At 41.1% G+C, this 24,140-nt stretch overlaps 2 protein-coding genes across 4 annotated transcripts; one reads left to right on the top strand and one right to left on the bottom strand.

The window, feature by feature from the left end:
- Positions 1 to 8,139: 8,139 nt before the first annotated feature.
- Klp98a (kinesin-like protein 98A) lies at positions 8,140 to 20,821 on the top strand. Of its 2 annotated transcripts, XM_076782535.1 has the most exons (16): positions 8,140 to 8,424; positions 8,873 to 8,942; positions 10,662 to 10,772; positions 11,305 to 11,421; positions 12,679 to 12,924; positions 13,226 to 13,398; positions 13,615 to 14,020; positions 14,174 to 14,458; positions 14,651 to 15,064; positions 15,375 to 15,572; positions 17,076 to 17,198; positions 17,410 to 17,511; positions 17,707 to 17,844; positions 17,955 to 18,995; positions 19,085 to 19,354; positions 19,434 to 20,821. In XM_076782535.1, the coding sequence occupies exons 1-16, from the start codon at positions 8,378 to 8,380 to the stop codon at positions 19,677 to 19,679; spliced, it is 3,987 nt and encodes a 1,328-aa protein (XP_076638650.1). In that variant the 5' UTR covers positions 8,140 to 8,377; the 3' UTR covers positions 19,680 to 20,821. The 2 variants fall into 2 exon arrangements, with proteins under 2 accessions (XP_076638650.1, XP_076638651.1); XM_076782536.1 differs by lacking the exon at positions 17,076 to 17,198.
- On the bottom strand, positions 18,227 to 24,109 carry Psn (presenilin). 2 transcript variants are annotated; one of them, XM_076782538.1, is made up of 8 exons: positions 23,679 to 24,109; positions 23,315 to 23,562; positions 23,034 to 23,243; positions 22,741 to 22,961; positions 22,370 to 22,657; positions 22,029 to 22,279; positions 21,786 to 21,947; positions 18,227 to 18,390 (listed from the first exon to the last, which is right to left on the bottom strand). In XM_076782538.1, the coding sequence occupies exons 1-7, from the start codon at positions 23,811 to 23,813 to the stop codon at positions 21,792 to 21,794; spliced, it is 1,509 nt and encodes a 502-aa protein (XP_076638653.1). In that variant the 5' UTR covers positions 23,814 to 24,109; the 3' UTR covers positions 18,227 to 18,390; positions 21,786 to 21,791. The 2 variants fall into 2 exon arrangements, with proteins under 2 accessions (XP_076638653.1, XP_076638652.1); XM_076782537.1 differs by lacking the exon at positions 18,227 to 18,390 and having other exon boundaries at positions 20,845 to 21,947.
- Between the last annotated feature and the right edge of the window lie 31 nt (positions 24,110 to 24,140).

Raw genomic sequence — 24,140 nt, 5'->3', positions numbered from 1 at the left:
AAAGCCCATATCTTGATTCTATATATCTTACAGAAACACTTGTACATTTTATGGAACGTCAGTTGCTACAAGTAATCGATGTCAAACGCGGCCCCATTAAGTATTAGCACAGACAAGGTATACGAGTAGACCTTTCACCTTATGTTACTTTCCTGGCCCAATCTGACTGCCATACTAATCTGAAAATTCCGAGATGCACCATTTTAGCGTCCTCTTTTCACGGATGGCGGTCAGTTGAGAAAACTATTCGCTGAATTAGTATCGATAAGCAAACAGCTGTAGTGCTTGCGTAAATATATGTGAGCTGACTATGGAAGAGATTAAAATTCATTTCTAAATCTGTTGGTAATGCGAGTGACACGAAAATGGTAATGGGATTTCGAGACCCCATAAAAATTGGCCGAAAAAATACATTGGGTGAAAGATCTACTTGTATACCTCGTCTCTGACAATACTCTACGATCTTTGATGAATCAAAACTAACCTAGCGAAGAAGCTCTATATTTATGATGTCCTATGCAAAGCGGATCGCAGCCATTTGCTAATATTATTTAGTTTTTAATTAATAATTGCATTACCCAGCTAAGAGCGATACGATTATTAATTAAACGGTAAATAATATTACCCAGGTCTCACCACGAGGAGGTTGCTGCGAGTGGAGACCCGAAGGGAGATAGATGGAATCAAAGTTCCATCGATCTCCCTTTTACAGACCTAGAAACTAGATTACTAAACTAGAGAGATAGAAGGAAGCAATGTTCCTTCGATCTTCTAGTTTAGTTGTACCAAGTAATTATTTCGTTTAAAAGGGGATCAAGGTAAATCGAGGGAGATGCGACGCGACGCGATGCTGAACCATGCAGCAGATCCGAGGATCGAATCCACACTACCCTTGGTAGATTGATTGCTATTTCTAAAAATCGATCTATCATGGGCAGACGACTAGATCTTTCGGGCAAACTGGACGGCTGATCACATGTTTCGTTCGACGAAACAATGGTGATCGAAGCAAGCAACGAGAGTACTCTACGAGCAAGGGATTGAAATTCATTTCGAAATCTGTTAGTAATGTTACGAGTGATACGAAAATATATGATATAATTTCAAAGAATTCTATGTGTTCTCATCATTTTTACCTTTCTTTTCCTCTCCCCATTATTCCCTTAGCTATAAGATACATGCCACCTCTTCGCAAGGCCGCCACCATTTTGGAAATGTTTCAAAGAAATTACAAGAAATTAAAAAATCTCTTTGAGCCGTAAAAACAAATATTTTCAATCATAAAAGGACCATGAAAACATATTACTTATCGATTACACTTATTTATAAAACGTGATATTAAAATTCTGAGACACGTTTTTATTTAATAGAGTCAGAAATGTGTAAAACATTCCTTATGTGTATATCAATAAAGAATCAAAATTATAATACATATTTTCCATGCTTTTTATTTACGTTCCCCTCCAACCTTTCCCAATAATTTCCTAATTTTTATAAATTCTAAAATATTTTATAACTGGTCCAAATATTATTCGACTCTAAGTAATATTTTATCAAACTTTATATATTTTGCCAATTAATTAATTATAAACGATTACTGGAAGCGATAGTTATATCTATATTTAAGGTAAAAAGTGGCAAAGTATAGTATCGCCATCTAAGAACGGGATTCGTACTATCTGGAGTACAGGTCCCCTCTTGCCCCCCACGATTTGCTGACAACGTATAGTATCGCCATCTAAGAACGGGTTTCGAACTAAGCACGGAGTACAGATCCCCTCTCGCCCCCCATGATTTGGTGCAAACGTATAGTATCGCCATCTAAGAACAGGTTTCGAACTAAAAACGGAGTACAGCTACCCCCACTCCTCCTACTCCTGATACACACTACTTACCTTGATTATTCATTAATAACTCATTTCCTGGGATTAAAATGTGAACTTTTAGAATTGAATAATATAGTATAGACCCTTGACAAGATTCAGGGATACTTGTTTTAGCCATCCCTTGTCTTATTAAATAGTTATTAACCAATATCGAAAGTCTGTACACTGTTTCAACGCGACATCTTAGGGATCTATCGCTAATAACTAATTAATTAGACGAATGAGCGTTGTAAAATTGGTCCTTGAATGTTCCCAGGGATGTCTACTTGGTTCTCTAATAGCCAAAATATGCGTGTTATTGTTGAAAAGTTGATAATTCATCGATTTAAGCAGACAATAGTACAGACGTGAATGGTACGACTTCCTTTATTCATTAATAACGTCTTAATTACTGGCGGAATGGTTCTAAAAACTATCCTTGAATCTTGCCAAAGGTCTATACTATATTATTCGATTCTAAAAGTTCATAGTTTAATCCCAGGAAATGAGTTATTAATGAATAATCAAGGTAAGTAGTGTGTATCAGGAGTAGGAGGAGTGGGGGTAGCTGTACTCCGTTTTTAGTTCGAAACCTGTTCTTAGATGGCGATACTATACGTTTGCACCAAATCATGGGGGGCGAGAGGGGATCTGTACTCCGTGCTTAGTTCGAAACCCGTTCTTAGATGGCGATACTATACGTCGTCAGCAAATCGTGGGGGGCGAGAGGGGATCTGTACTCCGGATAGTACGAATCCCGTTCTTAGATGGCGATACTATACGTCGTCACCAAATCGTGGGGGGCGAGAGGGGACCGTATAGGTATACCCCGGATACCTCCTCTAACTATACTTTGGTACTTTTTAGCGCAATATTGAAGAATCGCTTCCAATAATCGTTTATAATTTATTAATGACATTAAATAATGTACAGAGCAATGATTGAAGACCAAAGGTGTGACCAAATATACTTTCAAGGCAGGAAACATTCTATATTATTATTTATTTATCCACAAAGGCTACAATTACTGTTTTGAAGCATCGAATATCACTTACGATGTAAAGTTATTAAAGAAAGGTAAAAATGATGAGAACAGATAGAATTCTTTAAATTATATCATTTATTGCCATAGATTTACATTATACAAAGTTTTAATACATATATATCATGTCAGTAATTATCAACGAAGGTCAGCAGTAGTCAGCAGGAGCCACCAAAGGCCAGCTTATGATGACCTACGCAAAGCGGATCGCAGCCAATTTGCTAATATTATTTAGTTGTTAATCAATAATTGCATTACCCAGCTAAGAGTGATACGATTATTAATTAAACGCTAAATAATATTACCCAGGTCTCACCACGTGGAGGTTGCTGCGAGTGGAGACCCGTAGGGAGATAGATGGAATCAAAGTTCCATCGATCTCCCTTTACATTCTTAGAAGCTAGATTACTAAACTAGAGAGATAGAAGGAAGCAATGTTCCTTCGATCTTCTAGTTCAGTTGTACCAAGTAATTATTTTATTAAAAAAGGAGTGAAGCTAAATTGTGGGATACGCGACGCGACGCGATGCTGAACCGTGCAGCAGATCTTCGGATCGAATCAACACTACCCTTGGTAGATTGATTTCTATTTCTAGAAATCGATCTATCATTGGCAGGCGACTAGATCTTTCGGACAAACTGGACGGCCGATCACAAGTGACCGAAGCAAGAAACGAGAGAACGAGGCGAGAGAAGCTACTTGTTAAATAATTACTTGGCAACATTGGGAGACGCATAGAATACGGACTTAAAATTAACGTCGAAGCTCAAGTCTAGTCAAGTTGAAGCTAAAATTCGGACGATAGAAGGAAACAAAGTTCCTTGATTTAGTTGTACCAAGCAATTATGTGGTTAAACAGAGGGATGAAGCTAAATCGTGGGATACGCGACGCGACGCGACGCGATGCTGTACCGTGCAGCGGATCCGAGGATCGAACCTACTGCCCTTGCTAACTCGATCTCAACAAGAAAACAGATAACTGCAACCCCGAGTCGAGGTCTCCATTTCTCCAACGCAACCCGCCGGGAGCCCGAAGGACCCGACTTAGGTTGTCTGACAAAAGAGAGAGTACCTGAAACGGGGTCGACTTCCGCTGGAAGGTATGCGTTTCCGCAGAATACGGAAACTCCACACCTTCCAGCGAAGAACCGTTTTCCCTCGATCAAGCTTACCAAGGGAAGGCGATTAGATCTTTCGGACCCGATACACGGCCGATCACATGTTTCAATCGATGAAACAGCGGTGACCGAAGCTAGGAACGAGGGAACGAGAAAACGAGAAGCTACTTATTGAATAATTGCTTGGTACAACGCAGAGATACATATAATAAGGAAATCTTCGACGTTAATTTTAAGATTCGCGACGAAGCTTAAAACTAATCAACTTGGTATTAGAAGTCCCTCGGCGGTTGTGACGTACTCCCTCGATGTCCTTGCGATTAATCTAAATTTAATCTGAAATTAAAACTAATATTTATATTAGTGAAATATGGAAGGAAATTAAACAAAATATTACAAGAATTTAAGCCGAAACATAAAAATAAAAATCTTATAATAATCAGTGTCATCGAAACAAATATGGTATATGCATCGACACAATGTTATAGATATCAAAACGAACATTCGTAATAATGAAAGAGACTTGGATCGAGACACCAGATTGAATCAACCCCAAACAATCAAACGAAATGGAAAAATCGAAGTAATAAATATAATAATGAAAGAAACTTGGATTGAGACACCAAGTTGAATTAACCCCAAACAATCAAACGAAATGGAAGAATCAAACAAAGTTCCTCCGCAGATCATTACGAGAATTCGAGCAAGAATGTAAAAATAGAAATTCATGCAATTGATAGGAACAAACATAGTATATGTAAAAGTAGAGACAGAGAAAAGGAACATTCATAATAACCAAATAAAATCAGATAGATAAAGGAACATTCATAATAACCAAATAAAATCAGATAGATAAAGGAACATTCATAATAACCAAATAAAATCAGATAGATAAATAAACAAATGAAAATAATGAGATATAAATAGGTGGAGTAGACTTACTACTTGTTGTCAGTAGGATAGGATAGTTACCACATAGGAGAGTTACCACTGGGCCAGCTGTAAAATAAGAAAATATTCAAATTATAGCAACATCAGTTAGGCAAGTAATTGATACCAGAAATTGGTATGAAACGACAGAATAGAAGAGGGGAGAGAATTTTTGAACAGTTCTTACCGTTGGTCATCACGGTCCGGCACTGGTCAGTAGTGGTCAGTAGTGGTCAGTAGTCGGATCTGCACTGGTCAGCACTGGTCAGTAGTGGTCAGTTCTGGTCAGTAGTGGTCAGTCCTGGTCAGTCCTGGTCACTCCTGGTCACTCCTGGTCCCCCCAGTGGTCAGCGGAGCACGAATGGCCTGACTTTGGCCCGCGAGACCCGGTTCCCCTGGATGCTCCAGGGGTACTGAAGAATTTCTCCAGCGGTACTCATCGAGTGGGGAAGTCGAAGAGTGGGGAGACACTGTCAACGTGAAGAGTTAAGAACCGCTTGGTCAAGAGAACATTATTTCGATTGGTCCCATCTCTTGACCATTTCTGGATCTTCACTGGACCGCTGACCTTGATGTCAACCTCGCTGTTGACCACCAGTGACCATAAGCTGGTCATTGATCATCGACCCATTGAAACTATTACGAAGATTAAAGCTTTCTTACGAGGATTCCCTTACAATTTGATGCATGATCTTTTTATTGCATGATCTCATGTTATAAGACACTCGTGGTACAGCGATAGCGTTCATCCCACTAACGATAGGTCTATTCTTTACTTGGTTTATGTGTAATAGGTATACATGGGTTGGAAAATAAAAATGCCTGGGCAGTTGAGACTGAAAATCGTATGCAGGTTGACACAAATCGGATTTCAGTTGTTTCGAAAGCAAGAAAGAAAGAGTATTCACCAAAAATGATTGCAATTGACCCCTGCCGATTTTCCTTAAAATTTCGTTTTCCATTTTCAGTAATTTTGTTTGACGCCCTACAGAAAAGTTGCGTAATACAAATGCAAATGAATAGAGTGCATTCTGAATGGTACTAATGAATAGCATTGTGTTCTTCGGTGATTTACAAAGAACGTAGAAATCGTCGACGAACATTATCGTCGTTCAGCGATGATAACAGCTAAGCCTTATGGAATGCTTTCTGCCCCACATTCATGATAAATGTTTTTTACGTATATCTGATGCGACGTACAGAATAACAGTTACATTTTAATGTCTTCTTCTTCTTCTTTTATTGGATTTCGTTTAACATTCGTTCTTCGATAATAATATGTAGTACGCATCTCGGTCGAGAAGTGAACGAACTTGGAAAATTCGTTGGCGATAAACGAATCAGGAGGTCATTGTCATAAATGAACCTTCTCGACTTATTTATTCATTTTTCGTTAGATGTAAACGCAACCGCGCGTTTGAATGACAATGATACGGGAACCGCAAGAATGGCAAGTGACGATCGCACGACCGTATTTGGTTCCACGGGAAGTCTCTCCCTAAACAGAATGAAACTGTTTGGCACGTTTTTCTGTAGTAGCAGTCCCGTAGTATAGTCATGAAGTTACGTCAGAGTCCAATCGTCTATGAATCATTATGTATGTATGGAGCATATCGTATAACTTAGCTTTTCAAGGCTCTCATTTTACATTGCACCCGCTACTCGATATACCAAGTGCCGGTTTTATAATTACGTCGATAAAATTCGTTTCGAACCGTCAAGTATAAAATATAGGTGATTATCTATCGTGTCAATGACCTTATGGTAACGTCACCGACTATTCCAAAGTAAAAAATAATTAATACTCTCCTATCTTTCGATGCGTATAATTGTAAGTTACTTTGAAAGTAAAATTATTTACCCATCGTCATTGTCTTGAGTTCAGACTAGGCCTCGTAACGTAACAGAGATTTCTCATAATTATACCCTGAAAAGCAAAAGCGAGCAACAATTACTTTTTGTTTTCAAACATACTTCAAGGTCATTGCAATCAGCAAACTTTTTAACACGGTAAATAATTACTGAAAATAGATATTCCTGGAACAATAAATCGACAGGTTCCTTTTCCACCGAGCCTCGATTCCGAGAAAATCTATTTCGAAACAAGGAATGGTTGCCTGCGCAACTCCACGTATTTTCAAAGTCGATTGTCCCGGTACAATTTAGGTTATAACGCCTATTCCCGGTGATTCTACACACGTACCGAAAGCTACGAATAAAGTTTATTTTTAGCGAGACGCTAGTTGCCGTTCTTTCACTAACGCCGACCGAGCCGGGTTTGTTTACGCGCGTTAAGCAAAAAGTATCAATGGTCGCCCACGCAAATTCGTTTCGACGAGCAACAGGCGCCGAATTTAGCGCAGCCGGCGATAGAGACACGCGAAGAAAGAGAGCCAGACTTTGTTTATGCCGTTGGTCGCGAAGCACGTCCCGCCGGTTCTGCACGAGACAAATTACGCACAGACTCGCGAAAGAGTTGTCGGACCCGTTTCTGGCAGGTAGCTAAATCGCGTCTGATCAACACACGGAATAAATACGGAGGGACACAGCAGCGCAGCGCTTCCTCCTTTTACGAGGTTGTGCCAAAAAGTTTCCAACGGTCCGTTGACCCGCGTGGTACGTCACCTCGCGGCCGACGAGTTTAGCGCCGTCTATGATATATTTTCTATTTGCGATAACGGTGGGCAGGTGGCCACGATCCTGGTTCTTGTCCTGGATCCGTGCCCACCGTTGATGCGTAATCTCCAGCTGGATAACAAAACGACACGAATTCCCCGTACGACCGCTGTTACGCGCTAGAGAAACCGCAAAGCGTTTGATTTAGCTCCGTCGGTTTGCTGCGTGGGTGGCTCGCCTTCTCCGTTCACTCTCCACCACTGCTTTACCGCCAACCGATCCGGTGGGTGACGTCACATACCGTAGAAGGGGAATACAAAACCTGTTCGACCGTCCCTTTCTTTATTTCGTTGTTTCCGCGACCGACTCGCTCTATCCGACACGTCTATCCCGCGTCTCTCTTTCCCGACTTATTCTACTCGCCTGCACACGGTTTTTTTCTTTTCCTGTCGTGTTTTCTGCCCGTCGTCATGTAGAACGAGCAAATGTGCGGATCACTTGAAATTAAGGATCCGCGCGCGTATGCGCATGCGCGACATGCAATTTTTTGTCTCGGACTGCAGAGTGCAGCTCGCCAGCAGTCGTTCGTCTGTCGAGAGCGTGTAAAGAACGATGTTGGTCGTCGTGCGCCAAGTGCGACGACGACGACGTTTCGTAGCACGGCAGAGCCCGTCGACGATGTGCTGTCCGTGCAGTGTCGCGAGAAACTACGTTTTCGCGTAACGCGAGCCGAAAACGAATCGAGAAAAGTGAAACAAATACACGGTGCACCGTACCCTGACCAGTCCATGCGCTCTTTGTAGCCATGGCTTCGGTGAAGGTAGCCGTGAGGGTTCGTCCCTTTAACAAAAGGTGCGTGCTATACAATACCAGTGTTAATTCGTGACATTTTATCGACGTTCGAGATTCGAATAATCCCATCGATTCGCGAGGTCGTGTTAACGACATCTAGCCGTTGGTCGAACGTCTCGGTCGAGGTTCGATTAAAAAAATTCGAATGACAGTGTTTAGAAATGTTTTCAATGGAAATTCGACTGGCTCGCGACCGTTGTGCCATCGAACGCGATACGAAATACGTCGGACGATCAATTATAAGCTTCCGTTCCGACCCTGGTGCGACACGACGGCCGTGCAATGAGATTCTGCCACCTGCTGTCATTCGGTCTCGTATCTGTCGTTACCGTGCACCTTTTCTTTCGAGCTATCGTCCCTATGTTTTCGCGACTCGACGAACCGTTAGCAAATATTCCAAGCGCCCGACTTGGAGCTACGTGCGTGAATATGTCGATTTGTATTACAGGGAGCTGGCGATGAATGCGAAGATGATCGTGCAAATGGATGGCAAGAAAACACGCATTTTCAACACCAAGGTATCGTCCTGTTCAAAAGTTCGTCGCTTTCGACGTTGCACAAACGTTGCTTATTAAGGTTAAACGCTTCCTTTGTAACGCGTATACTTGGCGCACTGTCCGCATCGAGCAAATTCCTGCCAATCCCGAGCTTCGTCCTTAATGATCACGAACGGACTTTCTAAAAAGATTTCTACGCGGCAGAACGATTTTGTTTTGTTCGTCCCGAACTACCGTTGACCGCCAGGCTGCTTGAAACGCTCCGTGCACGAAACCGTGTCATAATTTCTGTCTGAACCACGGACCACGGCTACTGACCCATTAACGTAATATCGACCGCGACATTGTTCCTTGCGAACATGCAGTATCTTCTTTTCAGCCGAGATTATTTCTTGTTTCTCGTTACGTCATTGATATCCACGCTTGTCAAGCGAAATCTTTGACCGAGATCTCACGGGCAAGATAGCGAGCTGCGCGTCATCTGATCGGAGAAAGTGCAAAAATCGTTGCTGGACCAATCCCGGACGAGTTGCTTTCCGACGCGCAGTGCTGACCAATCCTATCGCGACTAATCCACATTTTACACGGCAAAATATCAGAATTTACGTCTAGATAAAGTACATAAAACTTGGAAATAAATATTGCCTCGAAACTTTTGTTCGTTATTTTTCCGTAGCAATTCAACACGCCACTTTTATCTTTTGAAGGAAACATTAACTTCTCTCTGAAAGGACTCTACCATAAATTTTAACAGCTGGGCTTCGGAATTGCTGCTGCGTCACTAGTCACGTGACATCGATGGAAAATTTATTCGTAATTTTTACCGATTTTAATGACTATAATGATATAAATTTCATGTTACGAGTCTCTCTTTTTCTCGTCTCGTGATCAACAACATCCTTACGAATAACGCCACACGAGCGTTGGTTTTTGCATTGTTCATGATTAATTTTTATATTTATCCTCGGTAATTACTCTTAAGACTTCCCGTTTTATCGGCAGCGTGGTAAAACAGGTTTACAGGAGTCCAATGCACGCAACGTGACATGTCGGATCTATCGATGTGTGAATTTCCGTAAACGTCTGTTACGAAGCATACTTGATATTAACGCGTTTTGTAGCTTCGTGAGTCACTGTTGACTATTTACATTAACCTGTTTTCAAAACAATCACCACATGCTTCCAATTTAACGATGATATAAGCCGAATTAAAATAAAGACGAAGAATGGTACACGATAGATGGTTTCGTTTAATTTTTTACCATGACTCGAACTTGGAAACGTTCTATCGAGAACCTCGAATTTCTTGCGGCATTGAACATGCTGAACGCAATTCTCGAACGATAATGATCCTCACCTTAGCTCTCGCGCTTATTGTAGGTTGCATGATGGGTGAACATAAGTAGTTTTACTTTTTAATTGCCTGCTCGCTTTGTTGTGCAATACGCTGAATGGCTCCCGATAGTGTGCGATTATATTATGTGGGATGCAGCCTAACGAATACACGTGACATAACGGCTTACAGTTTTGCCAGCCACTTGCGATTCATGTGTTCTTTTCGCACGTCATCGTGCCAACTACTAACCTCTATCGAGCTAATTAAAATTTGGCTTAGACGATGAACCAACCTTATGCTTAGATAAGATTAAATTCTTCTACTACATTGTAACAATAACAGAACGTCCTTATCGTACCAACTTTGTAAATATCTAGACATTGGAATTGCTGTGTTCTTTCCAGACACCGGGGAGTTGCAGAGAAATCGACAGGGAGAAATATAAAGACTTCACGTTCGATCACTCTTACTGGTCCTACGACCCGAACGACGAGAACTATGCGTCCCAGGAAGAGGTGTTTATATTGTTCTCTTTAAGATACCTAACCTTCGAAATTAATCCCGCTAAATTCGTTAAATCTTGCGTACATTTACGAAATATTTACCTCGTATATATGACTTTCAAAGATATTAATCAACCCGTTTGAACAAGTAATCTTTTATTTAGTTCGAGCAGTATATCGATTTAACCGGAAATTCCTTCGATGTCGAGACTTGATAATCGATCATCGGAAAACTTGTCAACAAATATTCTTTTCCTTATGAACGAAATTATATTACCACGATAGATGATAAATCGATCGACTCGCGAGATCGCATTCGGCAGCGTTTTGACGATGAGCCACGATTAGAATTAAAATAGAAGACCGGCGTACGTGTACCGGTATAGTAACCATTGTCGTAAGGACAGATTATAATTGAAATTATGTATACATTTTACATTATTCGGAAAATTGATTATAAATTTCCGTTTATCGTCCCAATCGCAACGCTTCGTATCGTTGCGCCAGACAAAAACTTATTAATCATTTTCTTCTTTGTTTCCAGGTTTTTTACGATCTTGGTACGGACGTAATAGAAAGTGCCTTCGAGGGCTACAATGCCTGCGTTTTTGCTTACGGTCAGACAGGGTCTGGGAAGACCTTTACGATGATGGGCACGCCGGTAATATTCCAATCGTACTCGCATTTTCGCGAGAATTCATTCGTCCCCGAGTCATTGCGAAACGTTATGCATTATACCGCTGAAAATAATTAGAAGGCCACCCCTACTGAGTTCAGCTTTCGGTGATTCGGTTATTTCACGACAGCGTTTCTCAAACTTCACCTTTCCATTGATCCTCCAAAATAAGTACATTTCAAATACCAATGCGTTTTTTTCAATAAATATAATAAAACGTTGGGGGCGTTGATGCTTAGTAAAAATTTTACAATTTCACAACAGCTCGGAACAATCGGAGAACTTTCTGTTTAGATAACTTTATCACGCCATAAAGCATTTAATATATTATGCTAATTATACGTTTGGTAAAAATGTTATCGTATCGTGTACACAGTATTCTTTCATTACTCGTACGTTGCTCTTTGTAATTGTCCGGAAACCTGATTTCTCAGTTGTTTCGTGTAGTGTCTGTACGTTCATTCGTTCTCGATGCATGGTTAATCATCAGATTTTTGGTTACTTCAGGTCCTCTTCAGGAATTAGACGCGTTGATCCAGTAAGCAATTTGTTGACACAGGTGCGACAGATTGACGACAAGTTGAATGGCGTTTGGCGACAGATCCATCTGTCCTCGCATTTGATTATGGTTCTGTTGCTAAAATCTTACCGTCAGCGGCAAGAACGTAGCGGCATATCTGCTACTATAACGTCACGACAGATTTGCCGCCAATCTATCGCCTATCGGCACATGGATCTGTTGCCATCGTGCTGCAATTCCGCTTCATGTGTCCGCTATCACCTGCCAACTTAATCAGATATAACAGTCTCCCGCGTTTAATTAATTTGCTTCCGTTTTCCTACGAGAGATAATCTATAGACCATTAATTTCTCCAACGTAAAAAAAATTCGTTTTCAAAAGAAAATTGCGTATCCTCCGTTAGATAGTAGTAACATTAATGGAAACTGAAGAAGTACGATCTCTCGTGTCAAATGGCCAAGACCTTTATCTATCCAGAGCAATATTCTACGAACTTGGTTAGCGCTTCGTTAGCATATTAGCACGCTTGAATGTGCACATTAACATTTATAGCGTGTCCTTTTCACAACGCGCAAAGAACAAAACTACGAAACTTTTCAAGAGGTGAATCTCTTTAAGATTTATTTCCAGCATCTCGCTGTTACTATGAATTGTACGTTGTACGACGAAATGGCTACACTAACGTTCTAACGTTTGCGACTCCACGCTGTTTGATATCGTAGGAGGCTCAAGGATTGATACCGCGGATTTGCAAGACGCTTTTCGCTAGAATGGCCGCGGGAAAAGAGAGCGGAGCGTCGTATAGAACCGAGGTATCCTTCCTGGAAATACACAATGAGAGAGTGAGAGACTTGCTGCGACTGGATCAGTCACAGTCTCATTCTCTCAGGGTGCGGGAGCATCCTAAAAGGGGGCCTTACGTCCAAGACCTGTCCAGCCATCTCGTGTACGACTATTCAGACATTCAGGTAAACGAACGCTAGAAAGGAGTATTCTAGTCTGGCTTATGAAACAATAAGGATATACATATGTATATCTTTTGAATTCAATAAAATGAAAATTATATAAGACATAAATTTCCATCCTGCATATAGAGTTCAACTTCAAGTTCTATATCATTGCTCGTTTTCATATTTCACCATGCAGTCCCTTCGGAGTAATAGTTCTCATTGAGACTGAAACTTGAAGAAAACGTAAAACAGGAAAGAAATCAATTTCCTTTTATCTCCAAACTAAACACACCCCCTTGAAACGTTCGGTTCGTTGTAGGAATGTATGGTGAGAGGCAACACGCACAGAACTACCGCCAGCACAAACATGAACGACGTGAGCAGCAGGAGTCACGCGATCTTTACAATAACGTTCGTGCAAGCCGGACTCTCCGAGGGCAACATGCCGTCAGAGACCGTTTCCAAGGTGCATCTTGTCGACTTGGCCGGAAGGTAGTCGAGACAAGCATCGGAAGACGATCGTAGCGTGCAAGTACCAAGGTCGCCGAATGCCAAATAAGAATTTTAAAAGTTTAACAACCATTTAGCACTTGGCGATTTTGTTGGTACTTCCATTTTGTAATTGTTGCTTTCAGTCGTTGGTCAAATACAGAATAATTAAAATATACCGTGTATAGTTGAAATGTATCTCTGTATTCGTGTTTGCAGCGAACGTGCTAACGCTACGGGAGCGACTGGACAACGACTGAAAGAAGGTGCCCATATCAATAAGTCATTGGTGACTCTAGGTTCTGTGATATCGGCGCTAGCGGAAGTCAGTTCCACTGGCGACGCATCTTGTTCCTCCAAGCGAAGCGTCTTCATACCTTATCGTGACAGTGTGCTAACATGGCTACTGAAGGACTCGCTTGGTGGTAACTCCAAGACTATAATGATCGCTGCTATTAGCCCGGCGGACTGTAACTATGGTGAAACCCTCAGCACGCTTAGGTATGCCAATCGAGCGAAGAACATCATCAACAAGCCGACGATCAACGAAGATCCGAATGTTAAGTTGATCAGAGAGCTCAGAGAAGAGATCCAGAAGCTAAAGTCGCTTATTGGGAAAGATATGGCAAGTAGAGACCCTAATTTTTACCTATTAAAAATTCTCTTTCGTCAAGTCCCCTACCCTAGGGTTCGTGATACCTATTTTTGGAAACATTGCCTTTAGAATATTATCGCGTAGAAGGATGCATTTTTATCCGATACTTATCTCATTTTCCAGAGTGTCGAGAGGCCACCGCAAATGTTGTTGGCTCAAATTCACGAGAAGCAGGAGCAGGAGAAAGTGTTGACGGAAGAGTGGACGGAAAAATGGCGGGAGACGCAGCAAATTCTTCAGGAACAGAAGGCATTGGGCCTCCGAAAAAGTGGCGTTGGCGTGGTCTTGGACTCGGAAATGCCGCACTTGGTAGGGATCGACGATGATCTTCTCAGCACTGGCGTCACGCTTTACCACCTGAAAGAGGGTAGAACGTTAGTGGGAACAGAGGAAGCACCAACCACGCAGGTGATACATCCGCTACGAGGAGCTGTAAAGAATACAATTGCTTTATCGGAATAATAATGTTGTTAGTGACAAGTGAACGGATATATATTTTTTGACTATAGTATACTTATCTTGTTGATTAGCTTCAAGTAATAATTTGTAATAGAAGGCCCAATGGGTGTGTAGTGCTGAAATTTCATTTGCACGACATAGGATATCGTATTGACCGGCGTGGACGTCGAGCCGGAACACTGTGTGGTGGAATTAGATAGCGGCGTAGCGACCCTTCATCCCCTTTCTAATCACTGCTGGATCAACACAGCCCAAGTGGATAAACCGACACGGTTATCGCAAGGCTGTATCATTCTTCTGGGCAGGAACAATATGTTCCGGTACAACGATCCAGCGGAGGCGGCCAAGCTAAGAAAGGAAGGTGGAACGGGTAACGGTAACTTACAATCGACGGTCGTCAATCTTTCAAGATTGTCCCTCTTGAGTTGGAGTGTCTCGGATTTGCATGCCTCGTCCTCTAGCGATAACCTTTTAAATTCGAGCGAGGACCTCCGCGCGCTCGAAGAACTGGAACAGCAGAAGGCTGCCCTTATCAAGGAAAAGGAGGACTTCAAGGTTCGTGAGGCGATGATCCAGCATTATTTAGTTCGCATGGAAGTCGTGTACAGGATGGCTCGAAACTAGTAGAATTCCAAGATGAAATCAGCAGACCATTAATTAGACTATCTTCTGAATTTATTATTTATTAATATTCCTAGAGAATACCTGCTGATTCTGCTCACCGCCCTGTAGACTTCTTCGTAAGGCAATTGCAAACAAATAAAATTTCGTTTAAATCATTGGTATACGTACAGAGATTAAATTAATCGTTTGTGTATTGTTCCTAGCTATGCATGTTTAAAAGAAAAAATTGTGTTCCATGCAGAGGGAACAGGAGGAACGAGAAGAGAGATGGGCCGCTAGAAGAGAGGCCCTGAAAGGCGCGCAACGTGAATTGGAACGCGAATGGGGTGCCCAATGGAAAGAGTGGGCGGACGCGATAGCTGCCCTCGAATCACGGCAACGCGAGTTACGCGCGCGGCGAAACATCCTGGAGCAAGAGCGACGGGACGAAATGACGCAAGTAAGTGACTCGGACGCGCCGTCCCCGGACTTAAATGTAATCTCGATCAAGTATCAATTCTACCTCGTCCTTATTGCTCTCGGTGTCCTTATTTGCTTGTCTGGCAACATCATCATCTACTCGCACGTTTGCCCGTTAGACATGTGACCCCGTGTAAGGTATCGTCGGGGAGCCTCGTTTGTTCGCGTTCAACGTGCTATTCGAACACGAGCTCGCCTATGCCAAGTGTTCGACCAAGAACTGTACTTAAATGGACACGTTCCACACTCGAAAACGAGACATCATCGTTTACGATGAACGAACGACAACGAATATAATATAATATAGACAATAGAGAATTACTAAAGACTTAAGGTGCTTTAAAACCAACACGGCGTCTATCAGGGTTTCTCTCCTGAACTGTATCATATGTAATGTGTATAAATTGTTAACTGGACGACAACTGTCCGTAATATGTATATATTATATATATTTCATTTGTATTCTTCGTTTTTACATGCAGGTACTACGGGTTTTTAACGCTGCGTCTAATTCACAGAGACAATATAATAGTCCCTTAGAATTTAATGCCTGTCTTTCTAGCGATTTAGATAGAAAGCTAAATAAGCCGCCGAAACGAACTGTGCCAGTGTTGACAAGATATTGCCGGACAAATGGCATTCCGTGGAATGTTATTACCATTAAGTACCTTAAGTAGACGATGTTAACGGTGACAAGAGAGAGCGAGAGAGAGAGAGATACAAAGTTATGTACATATCTGGGCTTGTTTTTTTGTAGAACTGTCTATGGGTTTGTTATGCGAGAAAAGAAAAAGAAAGAAACTGTTGTTATACCGATACTTGTTGATTAATAAATTTTTCTTACGAAAATTGGCCTTCGATCTTCCACGAAACGTTGCACGCACACTCTCTGTTCTGTATCTCACGTACTCGATAAGTAATACACGAATGATCGAATTAACACTCCCGATTAACAAACCCAACGTATCTTGTTAACAATATGGGGGCACGTACGCACGTGTACTAGCGTCACGAGCGCTAACCGCGGGGATTAATGAAACTAATCTGTTTTCAAGGTAATGTATCGCGATGAATACTTTCTAATACCCTGTTTTCATTTCTTTTTTTTTTCCCCCCCCCGCCCCCCTTAAATTTCCATTCGCAACTTTGTCAGTCGACTATTTGGTAGATCGAATTCCCAATAAATCTTGTACGAATCGATCTGTAATGTCACGTAGACCCTTGTATTAATCAACGTATACATAAAACTGGCATGCTTATACTACATTGATTATTCACATCCCATTGATCTTTACTTTCACATGATCGACAATGTATTTGTACATTGATCCTTTGTTCGTCCACGGTGACGTTCGATCATCTTTATGATTTTGTTTCTTTTTTTTTAGTTCTGTTCGCTCGACAGTATGAAACGGCATCTTAATTATACTTTCTTAGTTATCCTTTTTTGTTAATGCATCGATATGTGTGTGTGTGGTACCAGGTAGAAAGTTTATGTAGGGAAGTTGCCTCTCTGCGCACAACATTGCAGTCCAAGCATCGTCAATTCCAAGAGTTCATGAACAATCACGAACGCGCGCAAAGATTCCATCCACGGTGGGAGAAGGTAAGATTTAGAGAAAGGAAATTCAATATTTGCGGCACCTGTAGTCTATAGGGAAGCACGTACTGCGAAAAATAATCGCACGCATCGCGAACCTGCATCGTGTCCATTTATTTATTTATTTATTTTTTTTTCTTTATTTCAATCACGTGAAATTATACTACACAAAACAGTCGACAGTTCCTCACTTTAAAGAGAAAATGTACCATTTCAGACGGACGACGGTGCTGGCAGTGACGGCAGCTTGCCAGAATCCTGGTCGAGTTTCAACGATGATAAATGCGTTGACGCGATGCGAGAACTTGTTAATCATCATGTGAGTAATCATCATGATACCATACTAATTCCCTATGCTAATTTTAATTCAAGAAAATCACAACTATCTTAGATCTCTGGCACTTTCTACTCTCTACTATGGATCATACGATCAAAGATTAAAATTAAAAATTCAAACACTTTCGACTTTTAAAAGAAGAATTTACGAAGAATAAAGAGCGAATATTTTTTCTAGAAAAAAGAACTGGCTGTCTTGGAAACTGAGCTGCAAAACAAGGTCAAGTCCCTAAACGAACACCAAAGCAAAGTGGATAAAATGGAGGAAGAGTTGATGGAGATAGCCAAAAAGCAGAAACACATATTTAACTTGGAAGTAGGTAAACTTCGTGTAACCGATCATTGGCATACGTCTTTGTAAACGTTTCTTTTTTATCTACTTAAAAAATTGGACGTTACTCACTGGCCAACTTAATCTGTTACTAGCTGGAAGGAGAGGGAAACACAGAGAAGAAACTGATACTCGCAAAACGAACCCAAGAGCAGCTCCAGGAGATCCTACGACGGAAACAAAGTCTTTCGTTAAATCTGAAACGTGCTCTGCCCGCATCCCAAGACGATCGTTCCTTAAGCGGCGACGATATCTTGTCGAACGGGGAAACGCAATCGTTTCAGGATGCTTGCAATAGGAAACTTCAAATAACAACCGCTTTGAGCATACTGCCACAAAATATTCCAAGTTCCGTCGACACCGCGGACACTTTCCACACAGCAGCAGCCGATTCGCCAGAGCCTCGTATTCCGTTCGAAGATCCAAACAAGAAAGAGTCTGAAATCTCTCCGAACGACGAGCAGAAGATGCCAAACAAGCAACAAAACGCTTCTCAAGATGTTTGTTTAGAGAACGACAGGGATAGATTGCCTGAAACAGAAGACAGAAGTTCATTGAATGTAAATAGAAAATCATCGACGGATAGTGCCACGGAACCAGATAAATGCAACGGTAGTGCATCGAAATCGCCAACAAATTCTATCACGGAGGAGGAGGAGGAGGAGGTTCCCGAAGACTCGCTGGAGTCACCGGTGCAACAAAATCCAGCGATGAAACGTCTGAACCAAAGAATCTCTCGTCAACGGATGATGGTAATGAGATGCCTGGAGGCTAACACTCCCTCGAAGGATGATCTGAACCGGCAGATATCGATTCTGCAAGACCTGCAAAAGCAACAGATCGAATTGGAAGTGTCGCTTTTGGAGGATGAACGAAAGAATCATAAACTATCATCGTCTCAATGTAGCGACGACAGGCTACAAACAGAGACTACCGACGTCCGTGTACAAACTCTAGAGTCTAAAACGTGCCGTAATTTAGAGGCCATGAACAGCACAGCCACGCTGGTGACCGAGTCTACAACGCGATCTCCGATCCTCAGGAACAACAGGCCTAATACCGACGATGACAGCCTATCGGAATCAGTTGCTCCTAGAATATCTTCCAGTAGAGGATACTCGACAGTTTATTTAACGGTAATTGTCTCCTAATATTTTGACAGAGAAAAACTAGCAGGGAAATACAGGCCATCCTGTACGAACTATATGTTTATTTTTAAATTTAGAGCCAAAACCGAGGCGATCGATTAAGCAGTCCGTACTCCTTGACAATCACGAGATCTCTGCCATCTTTGATAGCAAACGACAACGATTGCGACAATGTAATTAACATGATCGTTAGTATACCCTCCTACGTAATACGCGGAGCGGGGACATCTAGCCATTACGAATACGAGGTACGCGTCGTGGCCCAGGATGATAGTTGGACGCTTCTGCGTAGATACAGAAGATTCCGTGAATTGTATATTTCGATGCGACAAAAGTATGGTAGCAAGGTAAATTATTTTATCGAAGGACTTACGTGTGTAACGGTGTTCGAAGATTTTACGGAAAGATGTTTCTTTTTTTACGCAGGTAACAGCGATACGCTTCCCGCCTCGACAAGTTTTCCCAAGGTACGAGGTCGTAGCACGGCAACGTAGGAAACGATTAGAAGAATATTTGCGACGACTAATACAGGTTTGCTCGGAGTTGCCGCACTGCGAGCCTCTCTACAAGTACAACGGCAATTTAAGCAACATAGATAAGCAATCACTGCTGGAATTTAGTTCGTTCTTCAGACGGGGAACATTCGAGAGCAGCAAGTACGGTACAAGCTAAAGAATTGGTTCCCGCGAGCATAGACAGAACGAAGAAACTCTGAGCGGTGGATATAGGAGATGTTTATAATTCGTTGTATTTTTTTATGAAAGCGAACCGAAGATAACGTGAAGTGGGAAAAATATTAGCAAAGTGTAGTGACCACTTTCGCGATGATTATTAATTATATATTTACCAAAATACGTTTCCAAAAGTTTATTGTTTATAAGACTGATGTATATCGCATACTTAATTATCTGTTTGTTCGTAGCGTTAGTAAAAAGGTATCACGACAAGTGATATTTAAGGGAAAAAGCAAGATCTAGCGTGTCTTGAAGGTATTTTCGATATAGATAGATCCCCAGACTAAATTGTTACGGGTTGCGGATATTTTCCTAATGTTTTTCTCCTTTCTTAGGAGCAACACACATTCTTGAAGTGTACCTTTTTCTCGCTTCGATGTTTCACGGAATTGTTGATTTCTTTGTTTGAAAACATTGCGCGCCTGTCGTCGATAATATGTTAGCTATAGATCAGTATTGTTATACAAAGTACGCACGAACTGCGATATAATTTGTTGTGCGCACAACCACGGTGACCGTATATATATATATATATCGGGCGTGATTATGCTCGTGATAATAATTAGATTTCATAAAATGATCGCGTTTATTTTTTCGTCGAACAGCGTCTTTTACACACCGTCGTGGCGGAGAGAATCGACTGGATTATATCGAAAATCGAACTTCCTCCTAGCGCGTAGTTATAATAAACTTACTGAATTATCATAATTTTACGAAGTGCAAAGGATATCATATCGCTGTTGAAGTTCTTCCGGTTCCGGGGATATTATATATAATATATATATATATATATATTGTATATGCATACACTGCGTTTTGCGGCGGAGATTGTAAAAAAGAAACACCCGCAAACACACACACACACCTACCCACACACCCACACAACAACAAACAAACAAACAGCAATGTTAAAAGTTGACGTTATGCAATGCTTTGGCAATGAGACGAAAAATTCTTATTAATCGACACTAATCTCAAATATCATCGATTATTATCGAAAAAATGTTTACCCACCATTGTAAAATTGCTTGACGAGAATCGAAGGGGTAATTTCGCCTTCTTAACAGCATGCAAATCGCGTATACGAGGATTCTATATGTGTATATACGAAACAAAAATCGTCTTTTTCCATTCGACCAGATAATTTTGCCTTCAATTCTAAATAATCGGTAGTATTAACGGAACTTCTATTAAACACCTGATTCCTGTCGTTTAATATTAAAAAAGCAAACGAAACACGTAGCAATACGCAGCATCGTCATTAAAGCGAATATTCAACTTGTGATTATACTGAACGATACTTATTCCATGGCTGTGTATAAACGGATTTCAAACCCCGATGAATTATCCTGATGGATGGATTAGTCTTACTTAGTAGCTCGTAGGTCTGTATATTTTAGCAAATTGTTTAGACGAACATTGTACCTCATCTTTCATACGGTTTCCGAAAGAACGATCACCAACTGCTTTTTTTATACTTGATCTATGCGATCTTTGTTCTCTAAATGTAAGAAAATACAATAAATTGTCATAGCTCGATTAATTCGATTATTTCCAACCAACACCTATAGTACTTTGAGGTAAATTTTTTCCACTACCGAACAAGATAAATACAACGATTAATTGTCAATAAAACCGCTAAAGGCTAAATTAAAATGGCAGTTCGCGTTTAAAACGAAAATTTGTCAAGGATTTCTAAAGTCGTTTCGTACCTATATCAGATAAATACAATCGTTATTTATTATATCTCTTATCCATTTTACAAATGTTAAGTTTTGTCTCGAGCATTTCTGTAACACTGGATAACTATCCGATGCAATGAATACTCTGATTGTTAAAAAATACTAGATTATCCAGTTCATACAGCGCACGGTATATGTTGATTTATACCATGTCACAGGACAATTGTGTGTCCAAAATACAAGTTTGAAAACGACGAGTACGAAGAGAGTGTTTAAACGGAATATAAAAGCTATAGACGATCATAAGTGAGCATAAGTAGGCACTATCCTTTTGTAATAAATTATAGTAAATAATGTCATACCTATAGTTAAATGAACACTTGCTCGCTCGCTAAGCTATCTGCAAACGGCGCGACGATTACTCTGGTGGCGAAATAAAATGTTAAACCAAAAGTAATGGATATCGGTAGAGCTGGCAACGCTTTCTTAAATATAGCCAACAACAGGAGAGTCAAACAAAGTCCCTGAAAATACAAAATGTCAATGATAAAATTTTCCAAGTCTTCGCCGTTTGAAGACAAGGTGTACAATTGACGAATACTTACAATGAGAATGGCGACGAAGCAAGCCAATGTTGTGTTCCAATCGCCGTAACTGGAAGCTTTTCCAACTAAAACGCTGTAAAATATAAAATCGCCAAGCCCTAACTTGACACCCCGTTCTTCCTCGGTAATTGCGACTTGCTGCTGCTGCCCTTGCGATTCTCGTACGACTCGATTATCTTGTTGCCTTGAGCTTTCTGTAAGCGACGATGTGTTCTCGCGTACCTCTTGCGCTCGTCTTGCTCCTCTGTCGCCTGATAACGAAATTGTATATCAGTATTTGTACTCAAGAATACAACGAATACATCTCTTATGCTTCTCCTTTTCAATTGTTCGTTAATTACCGTGCGATTCTACCCACTCGGGTGTAAACCCGCCTTCCTCTGCATCTCCTGATGCAGGATTATTTTGATTCTCTACTTGACCGCGCATAGGATATGCTACACTGTCACCAGCAGCTGAATCGCTAGTAGTCAATGTTGCTGCTTGCACGTAACCAGCGTAAGTCATTGTAGCCGTATACATGACGGTGGAAGAATAAATCAAGGCAGGAAAAATGGATTCGTTCCGTTCTTGAGCTGTTTCTACGAGTATCCTTAAAGGCCCCTTTGGTGTTAATACAGCTATCAAATCTGAAAACGAAGACGCAAATTCGTATCCGTCCCGTTATTATCGTTTACGTGTTTATAATTTTTATTCGTCGTATCAATCGTACCCCAAATACTGATAACACCTAATACGACCCACGTCGTCCATTCGGGTAAATATTTGATAAAAACAAGAGCCATCAGGGCAGAGATGAAAATAAGATACGCTTGTTGCAATTGCAACGGACCCTGCCAGTGTATACATATCATTCCAACTACTCCAAAGTTCCACAAAACTATACCTAATGTGAACAGATCCATTGGAATGTTGTAAGCTTTTAATACTTGCCTGCAACAGATTTTTCATTTTTGAGTAACATAGAAAATGACACTCTGTCCCCCATAAAGTACTTATACTCACTCGCAGTACAAAACAGAGAATATGGATAACAACAGTAAGGAACTTATTATCAACCACCCATGGATCACTTTGTAAAATTTATATTTATATAAGACAATAAGTATCATAGTCATAACAACTATGACGCTCATTAGTATCAAGGAATTGGCAACTGCTTGCCAAGCTTTGGTACCTGTGTCTGGACTGTCTTCGTGAAATGGAGTGTACACTCTGAAAGAAACATTCTTCTTAATCCTGTTGCATTAACAAGAATACAATTGTTCGCTTTTTAAAAAACTCACAAGTATAATCCTTTGGTAGTGTAGAAATTTATAGAACTAATTGTGGCAACTACAACTAACATACAAAGAGATACAGGCACAAATAACTTAATGACATGTGCAGCTCCATATTTTAATTCTTCTTCCTCCTCGTCTCTATAGTTCCTAGATCTGCTCTGACCACTATTACTAGGTGTACCCCTCCTAACAAGCCCGGTATTTGACATACCTGGTGCCTGAATATGTACATCGGGAACACCATTTTCTACCTGAAAATTGTTTGTGTTACTGTAACTAAATTTCTAGTTACTCGATGAAAATTCAGCGAACGATGCTATGCGCTACACTGAAATTAGAACAAAGGGCCTAAACGATACAAGCATACCTCTTCGTTACTAATACGCGAACGTCTTTTCCGACCAGTGACTAAGCCCAGATCATCCGTGCGAGACTCCGCCACGTGACCGTCCATTAGGCTTGTGTATTCGTCCGCCGAATCGTAAGCGTCACTCCCAGACATTCATCAACACCTATGGTAGCGAATAAATCGACATAAGAACACTTTGACAGCCCCACACACGCTCCCTTCTTTTTGTACTATCCGCGCTTCGTTTCCTCGCGTCGCAGCGACTCGCGATTACATCCAAAAAACGGTACAAAAATATTCGATCAATTTTTTACGTATCGACGGTTACTCGCGAGATTCGGATCTCGAACAGCGCAATGTAAGAAACTTTTGATCGTTGAAAAAATGCACGCCTCGAGACTAGTTTAAGATTTTTACAAAATAATCTCGACAACTGTCGGCGGCCATTTTCAGTGAACTGACTGTTGCGCTACCTACTAT

This window comes from Colletes latitarsis, chromosome 14 (genome assembly GCF_051014445.1).
Source record: "Colletes latitarsis isolate SP2378_abdomen chromosome 14, iyColLati1, whole genome shotgun sequence".
Classification (NCBI taxonomy): Eukaryota; Metazoa; Arthropoda; class Insecta; order Hymenoptera; family Colletidae; genus Colletes; species Colletes latitarsis.
The sequence above is the reverse complement of the archived record's forward strand: the minus strand, read 5'-3'. Positions and strand labels throughout refer to the sequence as shown.